The sequence below is a fragment of the Anolis carolinensis genome, chromosome 6, assembly GCF_035594765.1.
Source record: "Anolis carolinensis isolate JA03-04 chromosome 6, rAnoCar3.1.pri, whole genome shotgun sequence".
Classification (NCBI taxonomy): domain Eukaryota; kingdom Metazoa; phylum Chordata; class Lepidosauria; order Squamata; family Dactyloidae; genus Anolis; species Anolis carolinensis.
This window is the reverse complement of record NC_085846.1, coordinates 4,381,690-4,408,741: the sequence shown is the minus strand read 5'-3', so window position 1 is coordinate 4,408,741 and position 27,052 is coordinate 4,381,690. Positions and strand designations below refer to the sequence as shown.

General features: G+C 41.7%; 2 protein-coding genes across 2 annotated transcripts in view; both read left to right on the top strand.

The window, feature by feature from the left end:
- The first annotated feature begins 3,459 nt into the window (after positions 1-3,459).
- kctd11 (potassium channel tetramerization domain containing 11) lies at positions 3,460-13,923 on the top strand. Its single transcript, XM_062984645.1, has 3 exons — positions 3,460-3,757; positions 8,262-9,330; positions 11,525-13,923. Exon 2 carries the CDS (start codon positions 8,283-8,285, stop codon positions 9,255-9,257), a length of 975 nt encoding a protein of 324 aa, XP_062840715.1. The 5' UTR covers positions 3,460-3,757; positions 8,262-8,282; the 3' UTR covers positions 9,258-9,330; positions 11,525-13,923.
- Positions 13,924-18,302: 4,379 nt separating this feature from the next.
- tmem95 (transmembrane protein 95) overlaps positions 18,303-27,052 on the top strand; it is a 12,657-nt gene continuing 3,907 nt past the window's right edge. Inside the window, exons 1-5 of the mRNA XM_062957734.1 lie at positions 18,303-18,577; positions 21,862-21,918; positions 22,324-22,404; positions 22,804-22,824; positions 25,357-25,437. Of these exons, the coding sequence (XP_062813804.1) occupies positions 18,334-18,577; positions 21,862-21,918; positions 22,324-22,404; positions 22,804-22,824; positions 25,357-25,437 (484 nt within the window). The 5' untranslated portion in view covers positions 18,303-18,333. The remainder of the gene's footprint in view (positions 18,578-21,861; positions 21,919-22,323; positions 22,405-22,803; positions 22,825-25,356; positions 25,438-27,052) is intronic.

Below are 27,052 nucleotides of genomic sequence, written 5' to 3'. Positions count from 1 at the left end.
TATTATTATTTATTGCTCGGTGGCCAACTATAGTTCGGCCCTCCAACGGTCCGAAGGATCGTGAACTGGCCCCCTGTTTAAAAAGTTTGGGGATCCCTGGTATAGACCATGTGGTTGTCACCATTCTTCCTCCTTTGTCTTTTCACCAAGAAGCACACATTTTGCCACTCTCTTAGGCAAAATGTAACTATCTAGATATCTTTGTTATTTTTACCTGCTTACCTACCTTAGAAGCTAGCTTAGACAGCTAGTTAGCTCCAAACCCTTTACTATCTACAATGGATTTCTTTTTACCTCAATAAATACCTTAATAATAATAATAATAATAATAATAATAATAATAATAATGTAATAATAATAATAATAATAATAATAATAATAATAATAATAATAATATCAGGACCTCAAGATTGAACTTCAAAGACTCTGGCAGAAACCAGTGCAGGTGGTCCCGGTGGTGATGGGCACATTGGGTGCCGTGCCAAAAGATCTCAGCCGGCATTTGGAAACAATAGACATTGACAAAATTACGATCTGCCAACTGCAAAAGGCCACCCTGCTGGGATCTGCACGCATCATCCGAAAATACATCACACAGTCCTAGACACTTGGGAAGTGTTCGACTTGTGGTTTTGTGAAACGAAATCCAGCATGTCTAATTTGTTTGCTGTGTCATACAACATCGTTGTGTCAATAATAATAATAATAATAATAATATTTTTATACCCCACCCCATCTCCCCGAGGGGACTCGGGGCGGCTTACATGGGGCCAAGCCCAGGCAATAGGCAATATAAAACTCAGCAATAGAATCATAGAATCATAGAATAGTAGAGTTGGAAGAGACCTCATGGGCCATCCAGTCCAACCCCATCCTGCCAAGAAGCAGGAAATCGCATTCAAAGCACCCCCGACAGATGGCCATCCAGCCTCTGCTTAAAAGCCTCCAAAGAAGGAGCCTCCACCACAGCCCGGGGGAGAGAGTTCCACTGGTGAACAGCCCTTCTCACAGTGAGGAAGTTCTTCCTGATGTTCAGGTGGAATCTCCTTTCTTTCCTGTAGTTTGAAGCCCTTGTTCCATTGTGTCCTAGTCTGCAGGGCAGCAGAAAACAAGCTTGCTCCCTCCTCCCTATGACTTCCCCTTACATATTTGTACATGGCTATCATGTCATGACCCTTTGAGTTGTCCTTCTCTGGACACATTCCAGCTTAGAGACAACATCTCCTTCAATTGCGATGCCCAGAACTGGACACACTGTGATTCCAGGTAAAGGGGTCTGAACAAGGCGGAATAGAATAGAACGGGAGCAGGACTTCCCTGGATCTAGACACTAGGCTCCTCTTGATGCAGGCCAAAATCCTATTGACTTTTTTCACTGCCATGTCACATTCATCTGAAGCATACATGGGCCAACTTGGGCCCTCCCTCCGGGTGTTTTGGACTGCAAGTCCCACCATTCCTCACAGCCTCAGGCCCCTTCCTTTTGCCCCTCAGCCGCTTATGCGGCTGAGGGGCAAAAGGAAGGGACCTGAGGCTGTGAGGAATGGTGGGACTTGCAGTCCAAAACACCCGGAGGGCCCAACGTGGCCCATGCCTTACTTAGAGGGAAGCTAAATACACTGCTTTAGTTCATATTATCAATATTATGATTAAAATGAAATAATAATAATAATAATAATAATAATAATAATAATAATAATAGTACAGTAGAGTCTTACTTATCCAACACTCACTTATCCAACGTTCTGGATTATCCAACGCATTTTTGTAGTCGATGTTTTCAATAAATCATGGTATTTTGGTGCTAAATTCGTAAATACAGTAATTACTACATAGCATTATTTCGTATCGAATTACTTTTTCTGTCAAATTTGTTGCATAACATGGTTTGGGTGCTTAATTTGTAAAATCATAATCTAACTTGATGTTTAATAGGCTTTCCCTTAATCCCTCCTTATTATCCAACATATTTGCTTATCCAACGTTCTGCCGGCCCATTTATGTTGGATAAGTGAGACTCTACTGTAGTAGTATTAGTAGTAGAAGTAGCAGACATAATCATCATCATCATCATAACCATGGAGGTAGTTCTTCCCGCTTTCCTTTCACAACAGCCTTGCCCTGTAGGCCTGTCTGGCTTCCTTGAGTCAGTTCCAGAGGTGAGAATGCATCCACACTGCAGTATAAATGCAGTTTGATATCAGTTTAAGTGCCAATTTAATGGATTTATGGGAGTTGTACTTTCACCAAAGCTTCAGCCTCCTCTGCCAAAGAATGCAGGGCTCTCACCAAACTGTTAAAGTGGGGTCAAACTGCATGAAGTCCCTGCACAGTGTAGATCAGGGGTCCCCAAACTAAGGCCCGGGGGCCAGATGTGGCCCTCCAAGGTCATTTACCTGGCCCCCGCCCTCATTTATAATATAATATTTTATATCCGTTTTAATAATATAATATATTATATATACATATGATATTGATAATATTATCATGTTATACAATGTAATACTAATAATAATACCATATAATAATGTTAATTACATGTTATATATTACATATAATATTACAGTATAGTAATGCTATGTTAATAATATAATATATTGTATGTACATACAGCTGCTCTGAGTCCCCTTCGGGGTGAGAAGGGCGGGATATAAATGTAGAAAATAAATGTAGTACAGTAGAGTCTCACTTATCCAACATAAACAGGCCGGCAGAATGTTGGATAAGCGAATATGTTGGATAATAAGGAGGCATTAAGGAAAAGCCTATTAAACATCAAATTAGGTTATGATTTTACACGTTAAGCACCAAAACATCATGTTAGACAACAAATTTGGCAGAAAAAGTAGTTCAATAAGCAGTAATGCTATGTAGTAATTACTGTATTTATGAATTTAGCACCAAAATATCACAATATATTGAAAACATTGACTACAAAAATGTGTTGGATAATCCAGAACGTTGGATAAGCGAGTGTTGGATAAGTGAGACTCTACTGTAAATGAATAAATAAATAATTTTAGACTTAGGCTCCCCCAAAGTCTGAAATGACTTGAAGACTCACAACAACAACAATCCTAATTAACTTGACTATCTCATTGGCCAGAAGCAGGCCCACACTTCCTATTGAAATCCTGATAGGTTTATGTTGGTTAAAATTGTTTTCATTTTTAAATATTTTATTGTTCTTTCATTGTTATTGTTGTTGCTGTTTTGCATTACAAATAAGACATGTGCAGCGTGCATAGGGATTTGTTCGTATTTTTTTTCCAAATGATAATTTGGCCCCTCAACAGTCTGAAGGATTGTGGACTGGCCCTCTGCTTAAAAAGTTTGAGGACCTCTGGTGTAGATAGGTAGGCGCGGCCCTTGCTTGGCCTTCCCTCTCTTTCCTGGGACCCGAGAAACGCCTCTCGCCCGCCTCCGCGGCCCCGGTCCCTCCCCTATAAAGGCCGGCCAGACGCCTCCCGCCCCTCCGCCGCCGCCGCCTCCAGAAGCTAAGCAACGCCGGGCCAGACTTCCCCTTCCTGCGCCGCCCTCGCGGAGGTAATCGGCCGGGCCCTGCGGCTTCCCCGCGGACGGGAGACCGGGACCCCTGTCGGGCAGACGGGGTTAGTGTCGGACTCGGAGGCAGGCCGGGACCCCCGGTGGAAAGCCGGCTTCACTCTCGAAAGGAGACCGGGACCCCTGGCGGAGAGACGGCGCCTCTGTTGGGAGCAGACCGGGAGCCCTGGTGGGGAGACTGCTTCTCTAAGAGGTAGATGGGAAACCCTTTGCTGGGTAGATCAGCTGGAAGTCTCCCTTGGTAGAACATCTCCCATGGTAGACCATCTAGAAGTCTCCCTTGATGGACCATATCCCATGGTAGACCATCTCCCATAGTAGACCATCTCCCATGGTGGACCAACTGGAAGTCTCCCTTGGTAGACCAGCTGGAAGTCTCCCTTGGTAGACCATCTCCCATGGTAGACCGGCTGGAAGTCTTCCTTGGTAGATCATCTTCCATGGTAGACCAGCTAGAAGTCTCCCTTGATGGACCATATCCCATGGTAGACCATCTCCCATAGTAGACCATCTCCCATGGTGGACCGACTGGAAGTCTCCCTTGGTAGACTGGCTGGAAGTCCTCCTTGGTAGTCCAGCTGGAAGTCTTCCTTGGTAGATCATATTCCATGGTAGACCATCTAGAAGTCTCCCTTGATGGACCATATCCCATGGTAGACCGGCTGGAAGTCTTCCTTGGTAGATCATCTTCCATGGTAGACCAGCTAGAAGTCTCCCTTGATGGACCATATCCCATGGTAGACCATCTCCCATAGTAGACCATCTCCCATGGTGGACCGACTGGAAGTCTCCCTTGGTAGACTGGCTGGAAGTCCTCCTTGGTAGACCAGCTGGAAGTCTCCCTTGGTAGACCATCTCCCATGGTAGACCGGCTGGAAGTCTTCCTTGGTAGATCATCTTCCATGGTAGACCAGCTAGAAGTCTCCCTTCATGGACCATATCCCATGGTAGACCATCTCCCATAGTAGACCATCTCCCATGGTGGACCGACTGGAAGTCTCCCTTGGTAGACTGGCTGGAAGTCCTCCTTGGTAGACCAGCTGGAAGTCTCCCTTGGTAGACCATCTCCCATGGTAGACCGGCTGGAAGTCTTCCTTGGTAGATCATCTTCCATGGTAGACCAGCTAGAAGTCTCCCTTGATGGACCATATCCCATGGTAGACCATCTCCCATAGTAGACCATCTCCCATGGTGGACCGACTGGAAGTCTCCCTTGGTAGACTGGCTGGAAGTCCTCCTTGGTAGACCAGCTGGAAGTCTCCCTTGGTAGACCATCTCCCATGGTAGACCGGCTGGAAGTCTTCCTTGGTAGATCATCTTCCATGGTAGACCAGCTAGAAGTCTCCCTTCATGGACCATATCCCATGGTGGACCATCTCCCATAGTAGACCATCTCCCATGGTAGACCAGCTAGCAGTCTTCCTTGGTAGACCAGCTGGAAGTCTCCCTTGGTATACTATCTCCCGTGGTACACTGGCTGGAAGTTTCCCTTGGTAGAACATCTCCCATGGTAGACCGGCTGGAAGTCTCCCTTGGTAGACCGGCTGGAAGTCTCCCTTGATGGACCATATCCCATGTTAGACCATCTCCCATAGTACACCATCTCTCATGGTAGACCAGCTAGCAGTCTTCCTTGGTAGACCGGCTGGAAGTCTTCCTTGGTGGACCATCTCCCATGGTAGACCGGCTGGAAGTCTTCCTTGGTGGACCATCTCCCATGGTAGACCGGCTGGAAGTCTCCCTTGGTAGACCAGCTGGAAGTCTCCCTTGATGGACCATATCCCATGTTAGACCATCTCCCATAGTACACCATCTCTCATGGTAGACCAGCTAGCAGTCTTCCTTGGTAGACCGGCTGGAAGTCTTCCTTGGTGGACCATCTCCCATGGTAGACCGGCTGGAAGTCTCCCTTGGTAGACCAGCTGGAAGTCTCCCTTGATGGACCATATCCCATGTTAGACCATCTCCCATAGTACACCATCTCCCATGGTAGACCAGCTAGCAGTCTTCCTTGGTAGACCGGCTGGAAGTCTTCCTTGGTGGACCATCTCCCATGGTAGACCAGCTAGAGGTCTCCCTTGGTGGACCATCTCCCATGGTAGACAGGCTAGAAGTCTCCCATGGTAGACCATCTCCCATGGTAGACCGGCTTTGCTTCCTTCTTGGAGGGTAGACCAGACCTGCCTCTCTCTAGCTGGTTGACCAGATAGATAGCATTTCTTGGAGGGCGATAATGACTGGCTCAGCCTCTTTGGCAAGTTGACTAGAAGCCCTGGCAGGGAGTTCCACTGAGTCCTTTCTCTCCAGGTAGAGCAGGACCCCTGCTCCATAGACTAGCTGTATTTCTCTCACACAGGTTGACCAGACCCCCTCCTTGTCTTTCCTAGTAGACCACACCCCTCTCTTGGAGGTAAACAACAACCATAAAAGGTAGACCAGATTCCTCTCTTTCATTCAGTTAGACCAGGGTCAACTGGACTGCCCCTCGCAGGTAGGTTGGACCCCTTTCTTGCTTCAGGTAGACCAGGACCCCCACCAGGTAGCTTCTGGGGCCTCCTTGGCCCTATGGATCAAAGCCACACCCTCCACTTTTGACCCTGTATGCCACTTCATTGTAAATACCCTAATATAGAAAGCGGAAGGGCTCCCTTGAGGTCATCTAGTCCAGCCCCTGCCCTGGTTGAACTATCCCAGGCATGGGCTATCCAGATCAACATGGACCCAACTTCCATAGTCCAGTGAATCCCCCCATTTTAAAAAAAAACTTTCCATTTTGGCCAGTGTTTTGGCCTTTAAAAATGAAGATAATTGCCCATAATCCGGGCACTTTAGCACCACTAATCCCCAGCTCTGTGGAATGTCTAGTTTCTTGCAAAAACCGAGCCCTGAACCACAAGCAGAAATGATGTAATGTCGTACTCCGTGTGCCCCAAATAGTTTATATTTATTATGAAATCCCGTTCATGTAAATTCCTTTGCTAGGCAGTACAAGTTTGGAAAACATTTCCCAGTTTTTCTTACTTGTTTACATTCAGTGAATGGGACGTATGTCACTTCTTTGACGGCAATCCGTTTGTCGGACTCCGTGATTGAAATATCAAAATAGCAGATCTGGGAAAAAGCATCAATTTATCACTGCCGAGTTTGGGGATGCTGGGAACTGCAGTCCCCAAAATGGGTCCTTTTCTTAAGTTTTACTTTATTAGAAAAGTCATCCACCCCATTGCTAAGTTGGGGGATAATAGGAATTGCAGTCCCCAAAATAGGTTCTTTTCTGAAGTCTTGGAAAAGTCATTTGTCTCACTGCTGAGCCGAGGGATGCTGGGAACTGTAGTCCCCCCAAAAAGCTCCTTTTCTGAAACTTTGCAGAAAGGCCATCTATCTCACTGCACGGTTTGGGGATGCTGGGAATTGTTGTCCTTTTTTTCAGCTGTGGGTTTGTGCTGGAGCCACCAATATTATCCAAAACAAAGCCATCTATGATGCCAATTTTTATTATTATTGACACAACGACAGTATGACACAGAAAACAAGATAGATATTATTATTATTATTATTATTATTATTATTATTATTATTATTATTATTATTTTATTATGACACAGCAATCAAGATAGATATGCTGGATTTCGTTTCACAAAATCACAAGTCGAACACTTCCCAAGTGTCTAGGACTGTGTGATGTATTTTCGGATTTTATTATTATTATTATTATTATTATTATTATTATTATTATTATTATTATTATTATTTTGTTATGACACAGCAATCAAGATAGATATGCTGGATTTCGTATCCCAAAATCACAAGTCCAACACTTCCCAAGTGTCTAGGACTGTGTGATGTATTTTTGGATGATACTCGCAGGTCCCAGTAGGGTGGCCTTTTGCAGTTGACAGATCCTAATTTTGTCAATGTCTATTGTTTCCAAATGCCGGCTGAGATCTTTTGGCACGGCACCCAGTGTGCCCATCACCACTGGGACCACCTGCACTGGTTTCTGCCAGAGTCGTTGCAGTTCAATCTTGAGGCCCTGATAGCGGCTGAGTTTTTCCTGTTGTTTTTCGTCAATGCGACTGTCACCTGGGATGGCAACGTCAATGATCCAAACCCTTTTCTTTTCCACAACTGTGATGTCTGGTGTGTTGTGTTCCAGAACTTTGTCAGTCTGGATTCGGAAGTCCCACAGTATCTTTGCGTGTTCATTTTCCACGACCTTTGCTGGTTTGTGATCCCACCAGTTCTTTGCTGCTGGGAGGTGGTACTTGAGGCATAAGTTCCAATGAATCATTTGGGCCACATAGTTGTGTCTCTGCTTGTAGTCTGTCTGTGCAATTTTCTTACAGCAGCTGAGGATATGATCAATGGTTTCGTTGGTTTCCTTGCAGAGTCTGCATTTTGGGTCATCAGCTGATTTTTCGATCTTTGCCTTAATTGCATTTGTTCTGTTGGATTATTATTATTATTATTATTATTTAATGTGTTGTCAAAGACTTTCATGACCAGAATCACTGGGTCGCTGTGAGTTTTCTGGGCTGTATGGCCATGCTCCAGAAGCATTCTCTCCTGACTTATATTTATTTATACCTCGCCTACCGGCTGTTAGGAATTGTGGGAGTTGAAGTCCAAAACACCTGGAAAGAGCACCAAAGTTGGCCCATGCATGCTCAATAACCCATCGATATTTTCCTAAACAGGGTAGAGGTCCCGATCCCACGATGCCGGGCAGCTGCGACTCGGTGGTCCGCCTAGGCGGCCTGGTGACCCTAAACGTGGGGGGCAAGCTGTACAGCACCACCTTGGAGACCCTGACCCGCTTCCCGGACTCCATGCTGGGTGCCATGTTCCGGGGCCCGCAGCCGGCGCTGACCGACAGCCGCGGCAACTACTTCATCGACCGCGACGGCAAGGCCTTCCGCCACGTCCTGAACTTCCTCCGCTTTGGGCGCCTGGACCTCCCCGAGGGCTACGCCGAGCTCTCCCTCTTGCGGGCCGAGGCCGACTTCTACCAGATCCGCCCGCTGCTCGAGGCCGTGCGGCAAGTCGAAATCGAGCGGTGGCGGCAAAGAACCAACGCCGTCTTGCACGCCGACGTCGACCTCCGCCACCGCCGGCTGCACTACAACGTCCGCCGCGGGCCGCAGAATTACGAGCTGGACTCTTGCTCCTTGGAAATCTTCACCGCCAACGTTTTCTGCACCGACCGACATTTTCTCGCCATTCTGCGCAGGCGATTGGGACAACAAACTGATGTCAACCAAGACCCCGAAAGGGTTCACATTGAATCAACGGATTCCAGGCCACCGAGTCAAGATTCGGTGGATGTCAAACCCGACTCAGAGCTTTGGAAGCAGCAACCAGACCGTTCAATCACCATTGATGAGTCAAGACTCATCCCAGACACTTCCATGGACGATGATGATGACATGATGTCAGGCTATTCGGGCAGCACCGTGTGCCACCATCTCAGCTTCGAATGGGCGCCCTGCCCGCCCCAGCTGCCGGCCACGGAATACGCCAAGCAAAAGCTCTGTCCGCTCGTTGTCTCCGGCGGCACAGAGATCAGGACTACCCACCAATTCCTGGAGGAGGTCCTGAAAGTGGCCCTGGCCCACGGCTTCCGGGTGGATTCCGTCTTCCCCGACCCGGCCGACATCCTCAATGCCCGCTCCTTGCGGTTCGTGCGGCATTGAAACTCTGCAACGCATTACAGAGCAAAAGTCTGGTGCAGAGAACATCAAACCACCTTGGATGCAAACAGAGAGGGTAAGGGCACCATCAGGGGCACACAAGGAATCCCATTAAAAGTAATTTCAAATTTACTGTCTATACTCGAGTATAAGCCAGGTTTTTCAACCCTTTTTTAGAACTTAAAAAGCCCCCTCGGCTTATACTCGGGTGAGGGTCCTGGTTGGCTTATATTTGGGTCAGCTTATACTCGAGAATATATGGTACATTTATTATTTTCCTCTATTATTATTGGTATTATTAGATGTATTATTTTACTCGAATTATTATTATTATTACATTTATTATTTTACTCTTATTATTATTGCTACAAATCCCGGGAGCGGAATGAGCGCCCACTGTTAGCCCCAGCTCCTGCCAACCTAGCAATTCAAAAACATGCCAATGTGAGTAGATCAATAGGTACCGCTCTGGCGGGAAGGTAACGGTGCTCCATGCAGTCATGCCAGTGGCCACATGAACTTGGAGGTGTCTACGGACAACGCCGGCTCTTCGGCTTAGAAATGGAGATGAGCACCAACCCCCAGAGTCGGTCACGACTGCACTTAATGTCAAGGGAAACCTTTACCTTTACCTTCTGATATTATTGTTAGTATTTATTATTTTACTCTATTTATTATTGTTATTACATTTATTAATTTACTTTAATTTAATTTATTTTATTATTATTATTAAAAGGATACATAAGCACATTTACATTGAAGAAGTTGAGAATAATGATTTAATCGAAGTCGGACAGTATTATCTTAAATTACAGTTTTATGTAAATATTCAAAAATGTAATTTTATTATGATCTGTTTTTATTTCTGAGATTTACCGCTCTCGGCTTATATTTGAGTCAACATTTTCCCAGTTTTTTGTGGTAAAATTAGGTGCCTCAGCTTATATTCGGGTCGGCTTATACTTGAGTATATACGATATATATATATATTCGGGTCGGCTTATACTTGAGTATATACGATATATATATATATATATATATATATATATATATATATATAACAAGTAACTTAATTATATGTAAGTAATTACTTTTCAAATTTAATGACTATATAGAACTATATATCTCATAAATATAATATAATAAATATAATATATATCTTAAGAAATCACAATGTAACTTAGTTACATGTAACTAATTGCTTTTAAAATGTAATTACTATATATATGATATAATATAGATATCTTAATAAATTACAAGTAACTTTATTGTATGTAACTAATTACTTTGCAGATTTAATGACTATACAGAACTTTATATATGTATAATTTATATAGCTCTCTTAATAAATTACAAGTAACTTAATTATATGTAACTAATTACTTTTCAAATTTAATGACTATACAGAACTATATATTTGAAATGAATATTATATAATAAATATTTTATATAGCTATCTCTTAATAAATTACAAGTAACCTAATTATATGTAATTTTCTACTTTTCAAATTTAATGACTATACAGAACTATATATATATATATATATATATATATATATATATTACATAATACAAGACATATTTTATATAGATATATATATCTTTAAATTACATGTAACTTAATTATATGTAACTAATTACTTTTGGAGTTATTTTTAACCACAGACAGTACCCCCAAGTTACAAACATCCCACTTACAAACTACTCATAGTTACAAAAAGGGGTGAGACAACAGGAAGTGAAAGAAATCTACAGCCAGTAAACTATTAGGAATTGTGGGAGTTGTAGTCCAAAATACCTGGAGGGCCAAAGTTGGCCCATGCCTGGTATAAGATGTGTCTTTTGTGACCTTGGGCAAAGTCACACTCTCTCGACTTCAGAGGGAGGCGAAAGTAAACATCTTAACTTCGAACCTTCGAAGGTAAACAGATTTGACCATAAAAACTCTGTAAGTGAGACAGCAAAACAGCTGCATTCCAGATCAGAAAAGTGACTCCCTTCTTTGGGACTGCCACTCCCATTATCCCTCAATTGGCATGAAATAAATCCTTTATCTATTCCAAAGCGCACAGAGAACCCATTGACAAGGGTTTGGGTCTTGATACTGGGTGGCACCTCTTTGGGAGCCAGAAGGCGGGCACACTCTCTCAGCCTTTGTGCTTTTATGGGATGATAAGGAAGTCATTGTTGCTTTTGTTAGTTGGGTTCAATAGAGCTCATGGTCTTTTCAACCCTCTTTTCTTTCCTTTCTCTTTCCTCCCTTCTTTTAGGTTCCCCAAATGGACCTTTCTCTCAATCAGATGGAAAAGCATCCGTGGATTGCATGGAGAGGATCAACACAGAGACGGGCATGATAGGCTGTATCCACACTGTAGAATTAATGCAGTTTGGCACCACTTTAACTGCTATGGGCTCCTGGGTGTTGTAGTTCTTTTTTTTTTTTTAATCATGTCAGAAGCGAAATGGGAACATACTGCAAGTCGCTTCTGGAGTGAGAGAATCGGCAGTCTACAAAGACGTTGCCCAGGGGATGCCCGGATGTGTCACCATCCTGCAGGAAGGCTTCTTTCATGTCCCTGCATGGAAGCTAGAGCTGACGGGTGGGAGCTCACCCCTGTCTGGCGGATTGAAACTGCCAACCTTCAGCTCAACCATCTACAAAGACATTGCCCAGGGCATGCTGAGATGTGTCACCATCCTGTGGGAGGCTTCTTTCATGTCCCTGCATGGGAAGCTAGAGCTGACGGATGGGAGCTCACCCCTGTCTGGCGGATTGAAACTGCCAACCTTCAGCTCAGCAGTCTACAAAGACATTGCCCAGGGCATGCCCAGATGTGTTACCATCCTGTGGGAGGCTTCTCTCATGTCCCTGCATGGGAAGCTAGAGCTGACGGGTGGGAGCTCACCCCTGTCTGGCGGATTGAAACTGCCAACCTTCAGCTCAGCAGTCTACAAAGACACTACCCCGGGCATGCTGAGATGTGTTACCATCCTGTGGGAGGCTTTTCTCATGTCCCTGTATGGGAAGCTAGAGCTGACAGATGGGAGCTCACCCTGTCTGGCGGATTGAAACTGCCAACCTTCAGCTCAGCAGTCTACAAAGACATTGCCCAGGGCATGCCCAGATGTGTTACCATCCTGTGGGAGGCTTCTCTCATGTCCCGGCATGGGAAGCTAGAGCTGACGGATGGGAGCTCACCCCTGTCTGGCGGATTGAAACTGCCAACCTTCAGCTCAGCAGTCTACAAAGACATTACCCAGGGAATGTCCAGATGTGTTACCATCCTGTGGGAGGCTTTTCTCATGTCCCTGCATGGGAAGCTAGGGCTGACGGATGGGAGCTCACCCCCGTCTGGCGGATTTGAACTGCCAACCTTCAGCTCAGCAGTTCAGCTGGCACAAGGGTTTAACCCATTGTGCCACCAAGGTGAAGCCATGTCACTCTTGAGCAGACTAGGCTCAAGCCCTTGTCGAACTACAACTCCCCAGATCCAAACTGCCTTTGTTCTACAGTGTAGATGTGCAGAAATGGGAATTACCTATTTATCTATTCGCATTTCTGCTTTTGACCTGCCAAGTGGGCTGGTGAGCTGGGGCTAACGGTGGGTGCTCACCCCGACCCCGGGGTCAAACTGCCGACCTTTTGATCGGCAGGATTTTTCTGCAGCACGGCGGTTTAGCCTGCTGCGCTAAGAAAGAAAGAGAAAGGAAGAAAAGAATAAAGAGAAAGAACGTGAAAGAGAGTAAAAGAAAGTAAGCACGAGAGTAAAAGAATGAGAAACAGAAAGAAAGAAAGAAAGAAAGAAAGAAAGAAAGAAAGAAAGAAAGAAAGAGCACAAGAAAGAGTGAGAGAAATGGAGTGAAAAAGAGGGAGAAAGAAGAAAAAGTGAAAGAGTAAAAGAAAGTAAGCATGAGAGTAAAAGAATGAAAAAGTGAAAGAGAGGAAGAAATAGTAAAGAAAGAGTGAGAGAATGAAAGAAAGAGAGTGAAAGAGTAAGAGAGAGGAAAAGAAAGAAAGAGGGAAAGAAAGAATAGAGTGAAAGAGTAAAAGAATGCAAGCATGAGAGTAAAAGAATGAAAGTGAAAGAGAGGAAGAAATAGTAAAAAAGAGTGAGAATGAAAGAAAGTGAAAGAGTAAGAGAGGGGAAAAGAAAGAAAGGGAATGAAAGAATAAAGAGAGTGAAAGAGTAAAAGAATGCAAGCATGAGAGTAAAAGAATGAAAGAGTGAAGGAGAGGAAGAAATAGTAAAAGAAGAGTGAGCGAGTAAGAGAGGGGAAAAGAAAGAAAGGGGATGAAAGAATAAAGAGAGTGAAAGAGTAAAAGGAAGCAAGCATGAGAGTAAAAGAATGAAAGAGTGAAAGAGAGGAGAAATAGTAAAGAAAGAGTGAGAGAATGAAAGAAAGAGAGTGAAAGAGTAAGGGGAAAAGAAAGAAAGGGAATGAAAGAATAAAGAGTGAAAGAGTAAAAGAATGAAAGAGTGAAGAAGAGGAAGAAATAGTAAAAAAGAGTGAGCGAATAAGAGAGGGGAAAAGAAAGAAAGGGAATGAAATAAAGAGAGTGAAAGAGTAAAAGGAAGCAAGCATGAGAGTAAAAGAATGAAAGAGAGGACGAAATAGTAAAGAGTGAGAGAATGAAAGAAAGAGAGTGAAAGAGTAAGAGGGGAAAAGAGGGAAAGAAAATCAAGAGAATGAAAGAGTAAAAGAAAGAAAGCATGAGAGTAAAAGAATGAAAGAGTGAAAGAGAGGACGAAATAGTAAAAAGTGAGAGAATGAAAGAAAGAGAGTGAAAGAGTAAGAGGGGGAAAGAATAAAGAGTGAAAGAGTAAAAGAGTGAGAGAAAGTGAAAGAGAGAGAAAAAGAAATAGAGTGAGAAAGTGAAATAGGGTGAGAAAGAGTGAAAAGGGGAGTGAAAGAGCAAGAAGGAGAAAGAAAAATAAAGGGAATGAGAGTGAAAGAAAAACTAAAAAGTGAGGGAAAGTGAAAGAGAGATAAGAAGGAAGAAGGAAAACAAGCAAGCAATAAACTAGAGATGGAAAGAAATGGCATTTTTTTCCCTATCTCTTGACTGGATGTTTTTGTAAACAGTTGTTTATGGCCCACTCTTCCTTTTCCGAGTGGGAAGAACTGGATTGGAAGATGATGTCAATCAAGCCCCTTTGCCCTCAAAATTGCAGAGAATGCATGACGTGAAATGCGCCAAAGGCCGTGCAAAAAATCCCAGGGTGAGAATTGCAAATGCGGCGCATCAGAAGTGTCCCGACTTGGTGAACGTCGTCAAAATAAAGCATCTGTTTTTGGAAAATAAGCCTGGACTCTGCATTATATCAGTGACTTGTGTTTGCAAACTTGGGCCCTCCAGGTGTTTTGGACTACAACTCCCACCATTCCTAACAGCCGGTAGGCTGTTAGGAATGGTGGGAGTTGTAGTCCAAAACACCTGGAGGGCCCAAGTTTGCCCGTGCCTGAGTTAAAACCACACAAACATATATATACTATATATATATATATATATATATATATATATATATATATATATATGGGTTGGACTACGTGACCTTTGGAGTCCCTTTGCCTCTGATGTCACACTGCTTATCTCTCTTCCATTTCCGTCTGGGTGTATATAAGCCACAGTTAATCTTCCCTTTGTTTTTATCTCACAACGCCTCCAGAAAAAGGGCCGGACCGGGTTAGGCTTGCCAAATTGCAAAGCTTGAGCCTCCAGTTTTCACAGATTATCTCCAGAATAGCTGGCTTGGGGATTCTGGGAGCAGCAGTCCATTAAAAAAAACACATTTCCCCACATTCTGGGAGTTATAGCTTGCAGCATTTGGGGAATAAAGGGAACAAGGTTAGACCACTGGGACCACCTTTACTGGCTTGTGCCGGAGTCTTTGCAGCTTGATCTTTAAATCCTCAAATTATTATTATTATTATTATTATTATTATTATTATTATTATTATTATTATTTTATTATGACACAGCAAAGAAGATAGACATGCTGGATTTCATATCACAAAATCACAAGTCAAACACTTCCCAAATGTCTAGGACTGTGTGATGTATTTTCGGATGATGATGATGATGATGATGATTATTATTATTATTATTGGAAACTCCATAGGGGTCCTTTATTATTATTATTTTTATTTTATTATTTATTATTTAATATTATTTTATTTTATTATTTATTATTATTATTATTATTGACACAAAGACATAGTATGACACAGCAAATGAGATTTATATGCTGGATAATAATAATAATAATTATTATTATTAATAATAATTAATAATTATTAATAATAATAATAATAATAATAATTATTATTGGAGGACTCCATAGGGGTCTATTATTATTATTATTATTATTATTATTATTATTATTATTATTATTATTATTGACACAAATACATAGTATGACAGCAAACGAGATCTATATGCTGGATTATTATTATTATTATTATTATTATTATTATTATTGACACAAAGACATAGTATGACACAGCAAACAAGATAGATATGCTGGATTATTATTATTATTATTTTATTATGACACAGCAAACAAGATAGACATGCTGGATTTCATATCACAAAATCACAAGTCAAACACTTCCCAAGTGTCTAGGACTGTGATGTATTTTCGGATGATGCGTGCAGATCCCAGCAGGGTGGCCTTTTGCAGTTGGCAGATCGTAATTTTGTCAATGTCTATTGTTTCCAAATGCCGGCTGAGATCTTTTGGCATGGCACCCAGTGTGCCCATCACCACCGGGACCACCTGCACTGGTTTCTGCCAGAGTCTTTGAAGTTCAATCTTGAGGTCCTGAGAGCGGCTGAGTTTTTCCTGTTGTTTTTCGTCAATGCGACTGTCACCTGGGATGGCGACATCAGTGATCCAAACCTTTTTCTTTTCCACAACTGTGATGTCTGGTGTGTTGTGTTCCAGAACTTTGTCAGTCTGGATTCGGAAGTCCCACAGTATCTTTGCGTGCTCATTTTCCAATACTTTTGCAGGTTTGTGATCCCACCAGTTCTTTGCTGCTGGGAGGTGGTCCATGAGGCATAAGTTCCAATGAATCGTTTGGGCCACATAGTTGTGCCTCTGTTTGTAGTCTGTCTGTGCGATTTTCTTACAGCAGCTGAAGATATGATCAACGGTTTCATCGGTTTCCTTGCACAGTCTGCATTTTGGGTCATCAGTTGATTTTTCATTATTATTATTATTATTATTATTATTATTATTATTATTATTATTATTGACACAAAGACATAGTATGACACACTGGACAAAATTCAGCACAAATGCTCAATACGCCCAAATATGAATACTGGTGGATTTCGGGGTGTTGATTTGGGAGTTGTAGTTGCTGGGATTTTTAGTTCACCTGCAATCAAAAAGCATTCTGAACTCCACCAATGATGGAATTGAACCAAACTTGACACCCAGAACACCCATGACCAACAGGAAATACTGGAAGGGTTTGGTGAGCATTGACCCCCGGGATGGAAAACGCTGATCTAACCCAACCTCTGCTTTAAAGCTTAATAGAAAAAGGCGTTCCATTTCCTGAGGACACCCATTTAGCTCTTATTAATTCCAATCCCTGCTTAGTATAATTTAAAACAGAGCTTTTTGTACTATAGCTCCCATAATCCACCAGCCAGCATATTCCCTGGCCTTGCTGGCTGGCTGTAGGAAGATTTTGGGGATTTGTAGTCCAGAAGAACGAAACTTAACTAAAGCAGCCTTGTAGCTGTAGCATTGGTTGGTTTATTGGCTCTATTTAATAATGTTATATGACCAAAGGCGGTCCAGTCTGCACATGCTCAGAGGCATTTCCTCCTGGATTATTCACTCGCTTTAGGCTTGGTGTAAGTATCGCAGGGTTGGTGGCTTCATATCTCGTTTTGGGGATGAATCATTTCTCAGTTTCGTTTCAATCAGCATTTACAACTTACTCACAATGGGATTTCCTTGGCAAGCTTTGCCCAGAAGGGGGCTCCCCTTTGCCTTCCTCTGAGGCTGAGAGAGTGTGACTCATCCAAGGTCATCCAATGGGTTTCTATGGCTGAGACAGGATTCGAATCCAGGTCTTCGGAATCATAGTCCTACATTGAAACCACCACCGAGACAGATACAGAAACGTGCATACAAACATATATTTATGTATGCACATAAACACATAATATATATGTATGTGTGTATTGCAACATGTATATAATGTATACAGATATTCATAGTTGGAAAAACATATATTTATGTATGCATATAAACACATAATACATTATAGAGTCTCACTTATCCAACATAAACGGGCCAGCAGAATGTTGGATAAGTGAATATGTTGGATAATGAGGGATCAAGGAAAAGTCTATTAAACATCAAATTAGGTTATGATTTTACATATTAAGCACCAAAACATCATGTTATACAACAAATTTGATAGAAAAAGTAGTTTAATACGCAGTAATGCTATGTAGTAATTACTGTATTTACGAATTTAGCACCAAAATATCATGATGTATTGAAAATATTGACTACAAAAATGCATTGGATAATCCAGAACGTTGGATAAGTGAAAATTGGATAAGTGAGACTCTACTGTATATATGTATGTGTGTATTGCAACATGTATATAATGTATACAGATATTCATAGTTGGAAAACATATATTTATGTATGCACATAAAAACATAATATATATGTATGTGTGTATTGCAACATATATATAATGCATACGAATATTTATGGTTGGAAAAAATGATGGAAGATGTTTCATCTTGAATCACCGAAAGAGGCACGAGTCAAGACTCGTTGCTTATATCATATTTTTCCATTCTTGTTTCCCACATAGATATGTATAAATATTTATGGAAGCGATTGCCAAGAAATATTTATGTATAAATATCTCTGGGATAAACAGAATGGAAAGTCAACAGATATGGAAGTCAATAGAATCCTGTTTGTATGTCATGACGACTGCTTAGAACCCGGGAATAAATGCATGCACGTTCTGGAACAAACCTAGAAAACTGTATTCCGGAAAGGTGGCAACCACCCACCTCTGATGATGTCCTATGGCTGGCTCTGTGCCGCCCCCCAATGTGGGGGTCTCCTTGCAATTTCTGGCCCCGATGCTCCTAATCCTGGCCCACTTTGGGGTCCCCCGGCAAGCAGAGGGCTGCCTGCATTGCGGGGCCGAGTTCAAGAACCTGCGGGCCCGCTACGTCCGCCTCTGCGCCCAGTTCCAGAAGCAACACCCCCGGGCCAACTGCACCAAATACCCCTGGGGAAGGAAGGCCGTCCAAGGCTTCGCTTTAGGTGGGGAGGGGTCCCCAAGGGGAAACTCAAGCCATATCAGATCTAGTCCAGGCATGGGCCCACTTCAGCCTTCCCTCCAGGCGTTTTGGACTGCAACTCCCACCATTCCTAACAGCCTCGGGCCCTTTCCTTTTCCCCCTCGGCTGCTTAAGCCCAGAAAACACACAACAATCCAGACAGAGAGATGATAGACAGATAGTAGACAGACAAGAGAGAGAGAGAAAGGTGATAGATAGACAGACAGATATAGATGATAAACAGGCAAGAGAGAGAGAGAAAGGAGATAGACAGATAGACAGACAGAAAGACAGATATAGATGATAAACAAGAGAGAGAGAGAGAGAAAGGTGATAGATAGACAGACAGATATAGATGATAAACAGGCAAGAGAGAGAGAGAAAGGTGATAGACAGATAGACAGACAGAAAGACAGACAGATATAGATGATAAACAGGCAAGAGAGAGAGAGAAAGGTGATAGACAGATAGACAGACAGAAAGACAGACAGATATAGATGATAAACAAGAGAGAGAGAGAGAGAGAAAGGTGATAGACAGATAGACAGACAGAAAGACAGACAGATATAGATGATAAACAAGAGAGAGAGAGAGAGAAAGGTGATAGACAGATAGACAGACAGAAAGACAGACAGATATAGATGATAAACAGGCAAGAGAGAGAGAGAAAGGTGATAGACAGATAGACAGAAAGAAAGACAGACAGATATAGATGATAAACAGGCAAGAGAGAGAGAGAAAGGTGATAGACAGATAGACAGACAGAAAGACAGACAGATATAGATGATAAACAGGCAAGAGAGAGAGAGAAAGGTGATAGACAGATAGACAGACAGAAAGACAGACAGATATAGATGATAAACAAGAGAGAGAGAGAGAGAGAGAAAGGTGATAGATAGACAGACAGACAGACAGACAAGAGTGTCCTTCTCTGCCCAAGAGTGTCGGTGCCTCACCAAACTACAGATCCCAGGATCCCACAGCATAGAGTCATGGCAGTTAAAGTGATGCCAACCTGCATTGATATTAACTATAGATGCATCCCGAATCAAAAAGTTTCAGCCAACTTTTCCTCCAACATTCACAAGATGCGCACACAAAGTGTAAGAGACAAGTCTGAGGCAAGCAGCTAAGCAGAGTTATAATAATAATAATAAAACTTTATTTATATACTGCCCTATCTCCCAGATGGGACTCAGGGCGATTTCCAATCATAAAAACAACACAAACATTACATAGCAAACATAATAACACATTATTAAGCAAAGTAAAAATACAATTATAGAAATAAATAACACTTACATGACCTGATCAAGGGGACGGGAACCATAAACCCAATATATTAAAATGTATCATTTTAAGTTAGAGAAATCTTGTGCAATATATTCAGGCCCAGAAATCGGCGGTATTCCAATGTAATTACTCAAAAACCTGCCGACAGTTGTGACCTCCATATGCTCTGGAACACAACCCATCATCCAACATTCAGCTTGGATGGGGATAATGGTGCAGGTAGTCCAGTGTAAGCCACTTTGAGTCTCCTTGTGGAGAGAAAAAGCAGAGTATAAATAAGCATAATAAACATAATACAGTAGAGTCTCACTTATCCAACATAAACGGACAGGCAGAACGTTGGATAAGCAAATATGTTGGATAATAAGGAGGGATTAAGGAATAGCCTATTAAATATCAAATTACGTTATGATTTTACAAATTAAGCACCAAAACATCATGTTTTACAACAAATCAACAGAAAAGGCAGTTCATTACGTAGTAATGCTATGTCGTAATTACTGTATTTATGAATTTAGCACCAAAACATCACAATGTATTTAAAATATACACTACAAAAACATTGATTACTAAAAGGCAGACTGCGTTGGATAATCCAGAACGTTGGATAAGCGAATGTTGGATAAGTGAGACTCTACTGTAATAATAATAATAATAATAATAATAATAATAATAATAATAATAATAAGGAGAAGACCTGGCTCTGGCTCATGAATGGGACCCTGAAGAAGGAGACAGAAGGCCTGATCCTTGCAGCCCAGGAGCAAGCCATCAGAACAAATGCAATTAATAATAATAATAATAATAATAATAATAGAAGACCTGGCTCTGGCTCACGAATGGGACCCTGAAGAAGGAGACAGAAGGCCTGATCCTTCCAGCCCAGGAGCAAGACATCAGAACAAAGGCCATTAATAATAATAATAATAATAATAATAATAATAATAATAATAATAATAATAATAGAAGACCTGGCTCTGGCTCACGAATGGGACCCTGAAGAAGGAGACAGAAGGCCTGATCCTTGCAGCCCAGGAGCAAGACATCAGGACAAAGGCAATTAATAATAATAATAATAATAATAATAATAATAATAATAATAATAATAATAGAAGACCTGGCTCTGGCTCATGAATGGGACCCTGAAGAAGGAGACAGAAGGCCTGATCCTTGCAGCCCAGGAGCAAGACATCAGGACAAAGGCAATCAAGGCCAAGATCGAAAAATCAGCTGATGACCCAAAATGCAGACTCTGCAAGGAAACCGATGAAACCATTGATCATATCCTCAGCTGCTGTAAGAAAATTGCACAGACAGACTACAAACAGAGGCACAACTACGTGACCACTTCCCAGCAGCAAACCTGCAAAAGTATTGGAAAATGAGCACGCAAAGATACTGTGGGACTTCCGAATCCAGACTGACAAAGTTCTGGAACACAACACACCAGACATCACAGTTGTGGAAAAGGAAAAGGTTTGGATCATTGATGTCGCCATCCCAGGTGACAGTCGCATTGACGAAAAACAACAGGAAAAACTCAGCCGCTGTCAGGACCTCAAGATTGAACTTCAAAGACTCTGGCAGAAACCAGTGCAGGTGGTCCCGGTGGTGATCGGCACATTGGGTGCCGTGCCAAAAGATCTCAGCCGGCATTTGGAAACAATAGACATTGACAAAATCACGATCTGCCAACTGCAAAAGGCCACCCGACTGGGATCTGCGCGCATCATCTGAAAATACATCACACAGTCCTAGACGCTTGGGAAGTGTTCGACTTGTGGTTTTGTGAAACGAAATCCAACATATCTATCTTGTTTGCTGTGCCATACAACATAATAATAATAATAATAATAATAATAATAATAATAATAATAATAATAATAATAATCATGTAATAATAATAATAATAATAATAATGTGGTTGAGCCGTCTGAAATAGTTTTTGCAGCTCCTTTCAATCTCTTTTCACAGATGAGGCCTCCCTGGATATTTTACTGGAAAAAACGCACCGGGTCTTTAGAGTTATTGGTAAGTCGAGCTTGATCCAATTTGTAATACTGGTTAGAGGAGCCCCCAGTGGTGCAGTAGATTAAAGCGCTGAGCTGCTGAACTTGCTGACCGAAAGGTCGCTGGTTCAAATCCAGGAAGCAGAGTGAGCTCCCCATGTTAGCTCCAGCGTCTGCCCACCTAGCAGTTTGAAAACATGCAAATGTGAGTAGATCAATAGGTACCGCTCCGGCAGGAAAGTAACAACACTCCATGCAATCATGCCAGTGGCCACTCGACTTTGGAGGTGTCTATGGACAACGCCGGCTCTTCGGCTTAGAAATGGAGATGAGCACCAAACCCCAGAGTCAGACACGACTGGACTTAATGTCAGGGGAAATACTGGTTAGAAATCGGATTAATTTATTTATTGTTTTTTCCTCTTAGAAATAAACCAAAGTCTCGTTGACTTTCCAAGGTTTTGGAATTGGCTGCACGAAATCAAATTGCCGGAGAAGAGCAGAGAAGGTAAGCGGACAAGGAAGGCAAGAATCAGTCCAGAATGGTGATTTGGACCAAATGCCGTTATCTATTTAAAAACGTAATCCAACCTTGGATCTTTTTAGGGCATTTTTGGGCGGAAAGTGAAAGTGCCTCTGAGCATGTGCAAAGGGAATTATTCTTGAACGTGAATTATTTCACAAAACCTGGATGAATCTCTGAAAGCATTGGGTGTTGTTTTAAATAGGTCACCCATATCCAAAAATGGTTGGGATCCTAAGGTTTGTTTTTTTCCATATTCTGCAATATTTGCATATGGATAATGAAATTATTATTATTGATTGGTTACATTCATATCCCTCCTTTTTGTAGACCTCAATGGTTTGTGTTCGGAAATGTTAATCATTTTTACTGTTTTTCTTGCAGCTCTGTGTCCTCCTACTTGCCGTAAGTTTATGGGGATGATGGTTGTTGTTGTTGTTGTTTTTGTTATTGTTGTTTTTCTCTCTTAAAAACAATATAAAATGATTAGAGACTCAAAGACCCAGAAACAACAGTATTATCAACCTTGCCTTTCAAAAATAGATGTGCCATTCCCATTGGCTTTACACTTCAGAGTTCTACACAATTTTGCCCTCTGATTATTTAGTTTTTATTATTGTCCTGATTTTAATCCTGTTGATGTGTTTTATTGTTTTATGTATTTATAATGTTTCCATTGATTATTATGTGTTTTAATTTGTGCTGTTGGGCTTGTCCCCATGTGAGTCCCTTCCGGGAGATGGAGACAGGATACAAAAATACAGTTATTATTATTATTATTATTATTATTATTATTATTATTATTATTGACACAACAACATAGTATGGCACAGCAAACAAGATAGATATGCTGGATTTTGTCTCACAAAACCACAAATTGAACGCTTTCCAAGTGTTTAGGACTGTGTGATGTATATTATTATTATTATTATTGACACAACGACGTTGTATGACACAGCAAACAAGATAGACATGCTGGATTTCGTATCACAAAACCACAAGTCGAACACTTCCCAAGTGTCTAGGACTGTGTGATGTATTTTCGGATGATGTGCGCAGATCCCAGTAGGGTGGCATTTTGCAGTTGGCAGATGGTGATTTTGTCAATTTCTATTGTTTCCAAATGCCGGCTGAGATCTTTTGGCACGGCACCCAGTGTGCCCATCACCACCGGGACCACCTGCACTGGTTTCTGCCAGAGTCTTTGAAGTTCAATCTTGAGGTCCTGATAGCGGCTGAGTTTTTCCTGTTGTTTTTCGTCAATGCGACTGTCACCTGGGATAGCAACATCAATGATCCAAACCTTGTTCCTTTCCACAACTGTGATGTCTGGTGTGTTGTGTTCCAGAACTTTGTCAGTCTGGATTCGGAAGTCCCACAGTATCTTTGCGTGCTCATTTTCCAATACTTTTGCAGGTTTGTGATCCCACCAGTTCTTTGCTGCTGGGAGGTGGTACTTGAGGCATAAGTTCCAATGAATCATTTGGGCCACTAGTTGTGCCTCTGTTTGCAGTCTGTCTGTGCAATTTTCTTACAGCAGCTGAGAATATGATCCATGGTTTCATCAGCTTCCTTGCATTTTGGGTCATCAGCTGATTTTTCCATCTTGGCCTTAATTGCCTTTGTTCTGATGGCTTGCTCCTGAGCTGCAAGGATCAGGCCTTCTGTCTCCTTCTTCAGGGTCCCATTCGTGAGCCTGAGCCAGGTCTTCTATTATTATTATTATTATTATTATTATTATTATTATTATTATTATTATTAATTGCCTTTGTTCTGATGGCTTGCTCCTGGGCTGCAAGGATCAGGCCTTCTGTCTCCTTCTTCAGGGTCCCATTCGTGAGCCAGAGCCAGGTCTTCTATTATTATTATTATTATTATTATTATTATTATTATTATTATTATTAATTGCCTTTGTTCTGATGGCTTGCTCCTGGGCTGCAAGGATCAGGCCTTCTGTCTCCTTCTTCAGGGTCCCATTCGTGAGCCAGAGCCAGGTCTTCTATTATTATTATTATTATTATTATTATTATTATTATTATTATTAATTGCCTTTGTTCTGATGGCTTGCTCCTGAGCTGCAAGGATCAGGCCTTCTGTCTTCTTCTTCAGGGTCCCATTCGTGAGCCTGAGCCAGGTCTTCTATTATTATTATTATTATTATTATTATTATTATTATTATTATTATTATTAATTGCCTTTGTTCTGATGTCTTGCTCCTGGGCTGCAAGGATCAGGCCTTCTGTCTCCTTCTTCAGGGTCCCATTCGTGAGCCAGAGCCAGGTCTTCTCCTTGTCAGCTTTTCCTTCAATTTTGTCAAGGAACTTTCCATGCAATGTTTTGTTGTGCCAGCTGTCAGCTCTAGTTTGTAGTGCGGTTTTCTTGTACTGGTTTTTTGTCTGCTGTGCTTTGAGGAGTTTCTGATTTTTGACTTCAATCAAAGGAGGTTCTTCACTTTGCTTTACATATTCTGCCAGGGCATGATCTTCTTCTTCTTCTATTATTATTATTATTATTATTATTTTACTGAGTGCAAAAACATACGATAAATCAGGATGCATCTACACTGCAGAATTTATCAATGCAGTTTGATAATGCATCATTGGCAATGGCTCAGTTTAGTGAGGCACTAGCCCTTTTTTGGCAGAGAAGGTGACACGACAACTCCCAGGATGCCCTAGCAACCAGTAAAGTGGGGCCAAACTGTGTTAATTTTTCAATGTAGATGCAACCCTAGAGGCATTTTAAGATCTGATTTTTAGTATCCCAGAGGTAACAGGTATGGGCCAACTTGGGCCCTCCAGGTGTTTTGGACTTCAACTCCCACAATTCCTAACAGCCTACCGGCTGTTAGGAATTGTGGGAGTTGAAGTCCAAAACACCTGGAGGGCCCAAGTTGGCCCAGGCCTGCCCTTACCTGTCCCCATTTGTCCTTTGCAGAGGCATCCACCTCCATCTTCAACTGCTCCACCTGTCGCCGGGCGGAAATACCTTGCTGGGATTCGAAAACCTGCTACCCACGTAAGAGGCTGGATATGCACCCCGAAGATCTTAATTTTGACCCCTTGGTGCATAGAATCAGAGTTGGATGGGACCCCCAAAGGCCATCCAGTCCAACCCCTTTCTGCCAGACAGGAAGACACCATCTGATCCCTCCTAACAGATGGTCATCCAGCCATAAATACGATAGATGATGAAAGTGTGTAATATGATATACCATATATACTCGAGTATAAGCTGAGGCACCTAATTTTACTACAAAAAAACTGGGAAAACATTGACTCCAGTATAAGCCAAGGGTGGTAAATTTCAGAAATAAAAATAGATACCAATAAAATTACATTAATTGAGGCATCAGTAGGTTATTTTTTTTTGAATATTTACATCAAGCTCAAATTTAAGATAAAACTGTCCAACTCTGATCAAATCATTATTCTCATTTTCTTCCATGTAAATGTGCTTATGTATCCTTTTAATAATAATAGAGTGAAATAATACATGTAATAATAATAATAATAATAAATACAGGAAAATGATACAAGTAATAATAAATAGAGTAAAATAATAAATGCGATAATAACAACAATAATAATAATAAGATCAGAGTGAAATAATAAATGTATTATTATTAATAATAAAAATAGAATAAAATAAATGTAATAGTAGCAACAATAATAGAGAAAAATAATAAATGTAATAATACCAATAATAATAGAGAAAAATAATAAATGTACCCTATTTTTTGGAGTATAAGCTGACTCAAATATAAGCCAACCAGGACCCTCACCCGAGTATAAGCCAAGGGGGGCTTTTTCGGTCTTAAAAAGAGGGCTGAAAAACTAGGCTTATACTCGAGTATATACAGTAACTGTCATAGAATGCTAGTTAGAAGGGACTCCCAAAGGTCATCCAGTCCATCCCTTTCTGCCAGACAGGACGACACAACCTGATCCCTCTTAACAGATGATTATCCAGCCATAGACATGATAGAGACACTCTATTCTATGATAGATCTATCATAGAATCCTAGAGTTTGAAGGGACTCCCAAAGGCCATCCAGTCCACCCCTTCTGCTAGGCAGGAAGACACAATCCGAGCCTACCCAACAGATGACCATCCAGCCATAGATATGATAGACAGATACACTCTATTCTATGATAGATCTATCATCGAATCCTAAAGTCTGAAGGGACTCCCAAAGGCCATCCAGTCCACCCCTTCTGCTAGGCAAGACAGCACCATCTGATCCTTCCTAACAGATGATCATTCAGCTACAGATATGATAGATATTACACACTATATGATATATCTATCATAGAATCCTAGAGACAGAAGGGATCCCCAAAGGCCATCTAGTCCACCCCCTTCTGCCAGGCAGGAAGACACTATCCAATCCCTCCCAACAGATGACTATCCAGCCATAGATATGAAAAATAGATACATTATAGTATCTACAGTATATGATATATCGATAATAGAACCCTAGAGTTAGAAGGGATCCCTAAAGGTCATCTAGTCCACCCCTTCGGAAGACACTATCCGATCCCTCCTAACAGATGATCATCCAGCCATAGATATAAATAGATACACTATAGTATCTATATTATATGATATATCGATCATAGACTCCTAGAGT

What these genes read in the sequence shown, in the direction of transcription:
- kctd11 (XM_062984645.1), top strand. Translation starts at nt 8,283, where the DNA reads ATGCCGGGCAGCTGCGACTCGGTGGTCCGCCTAGGCGGCCTGGTGACC.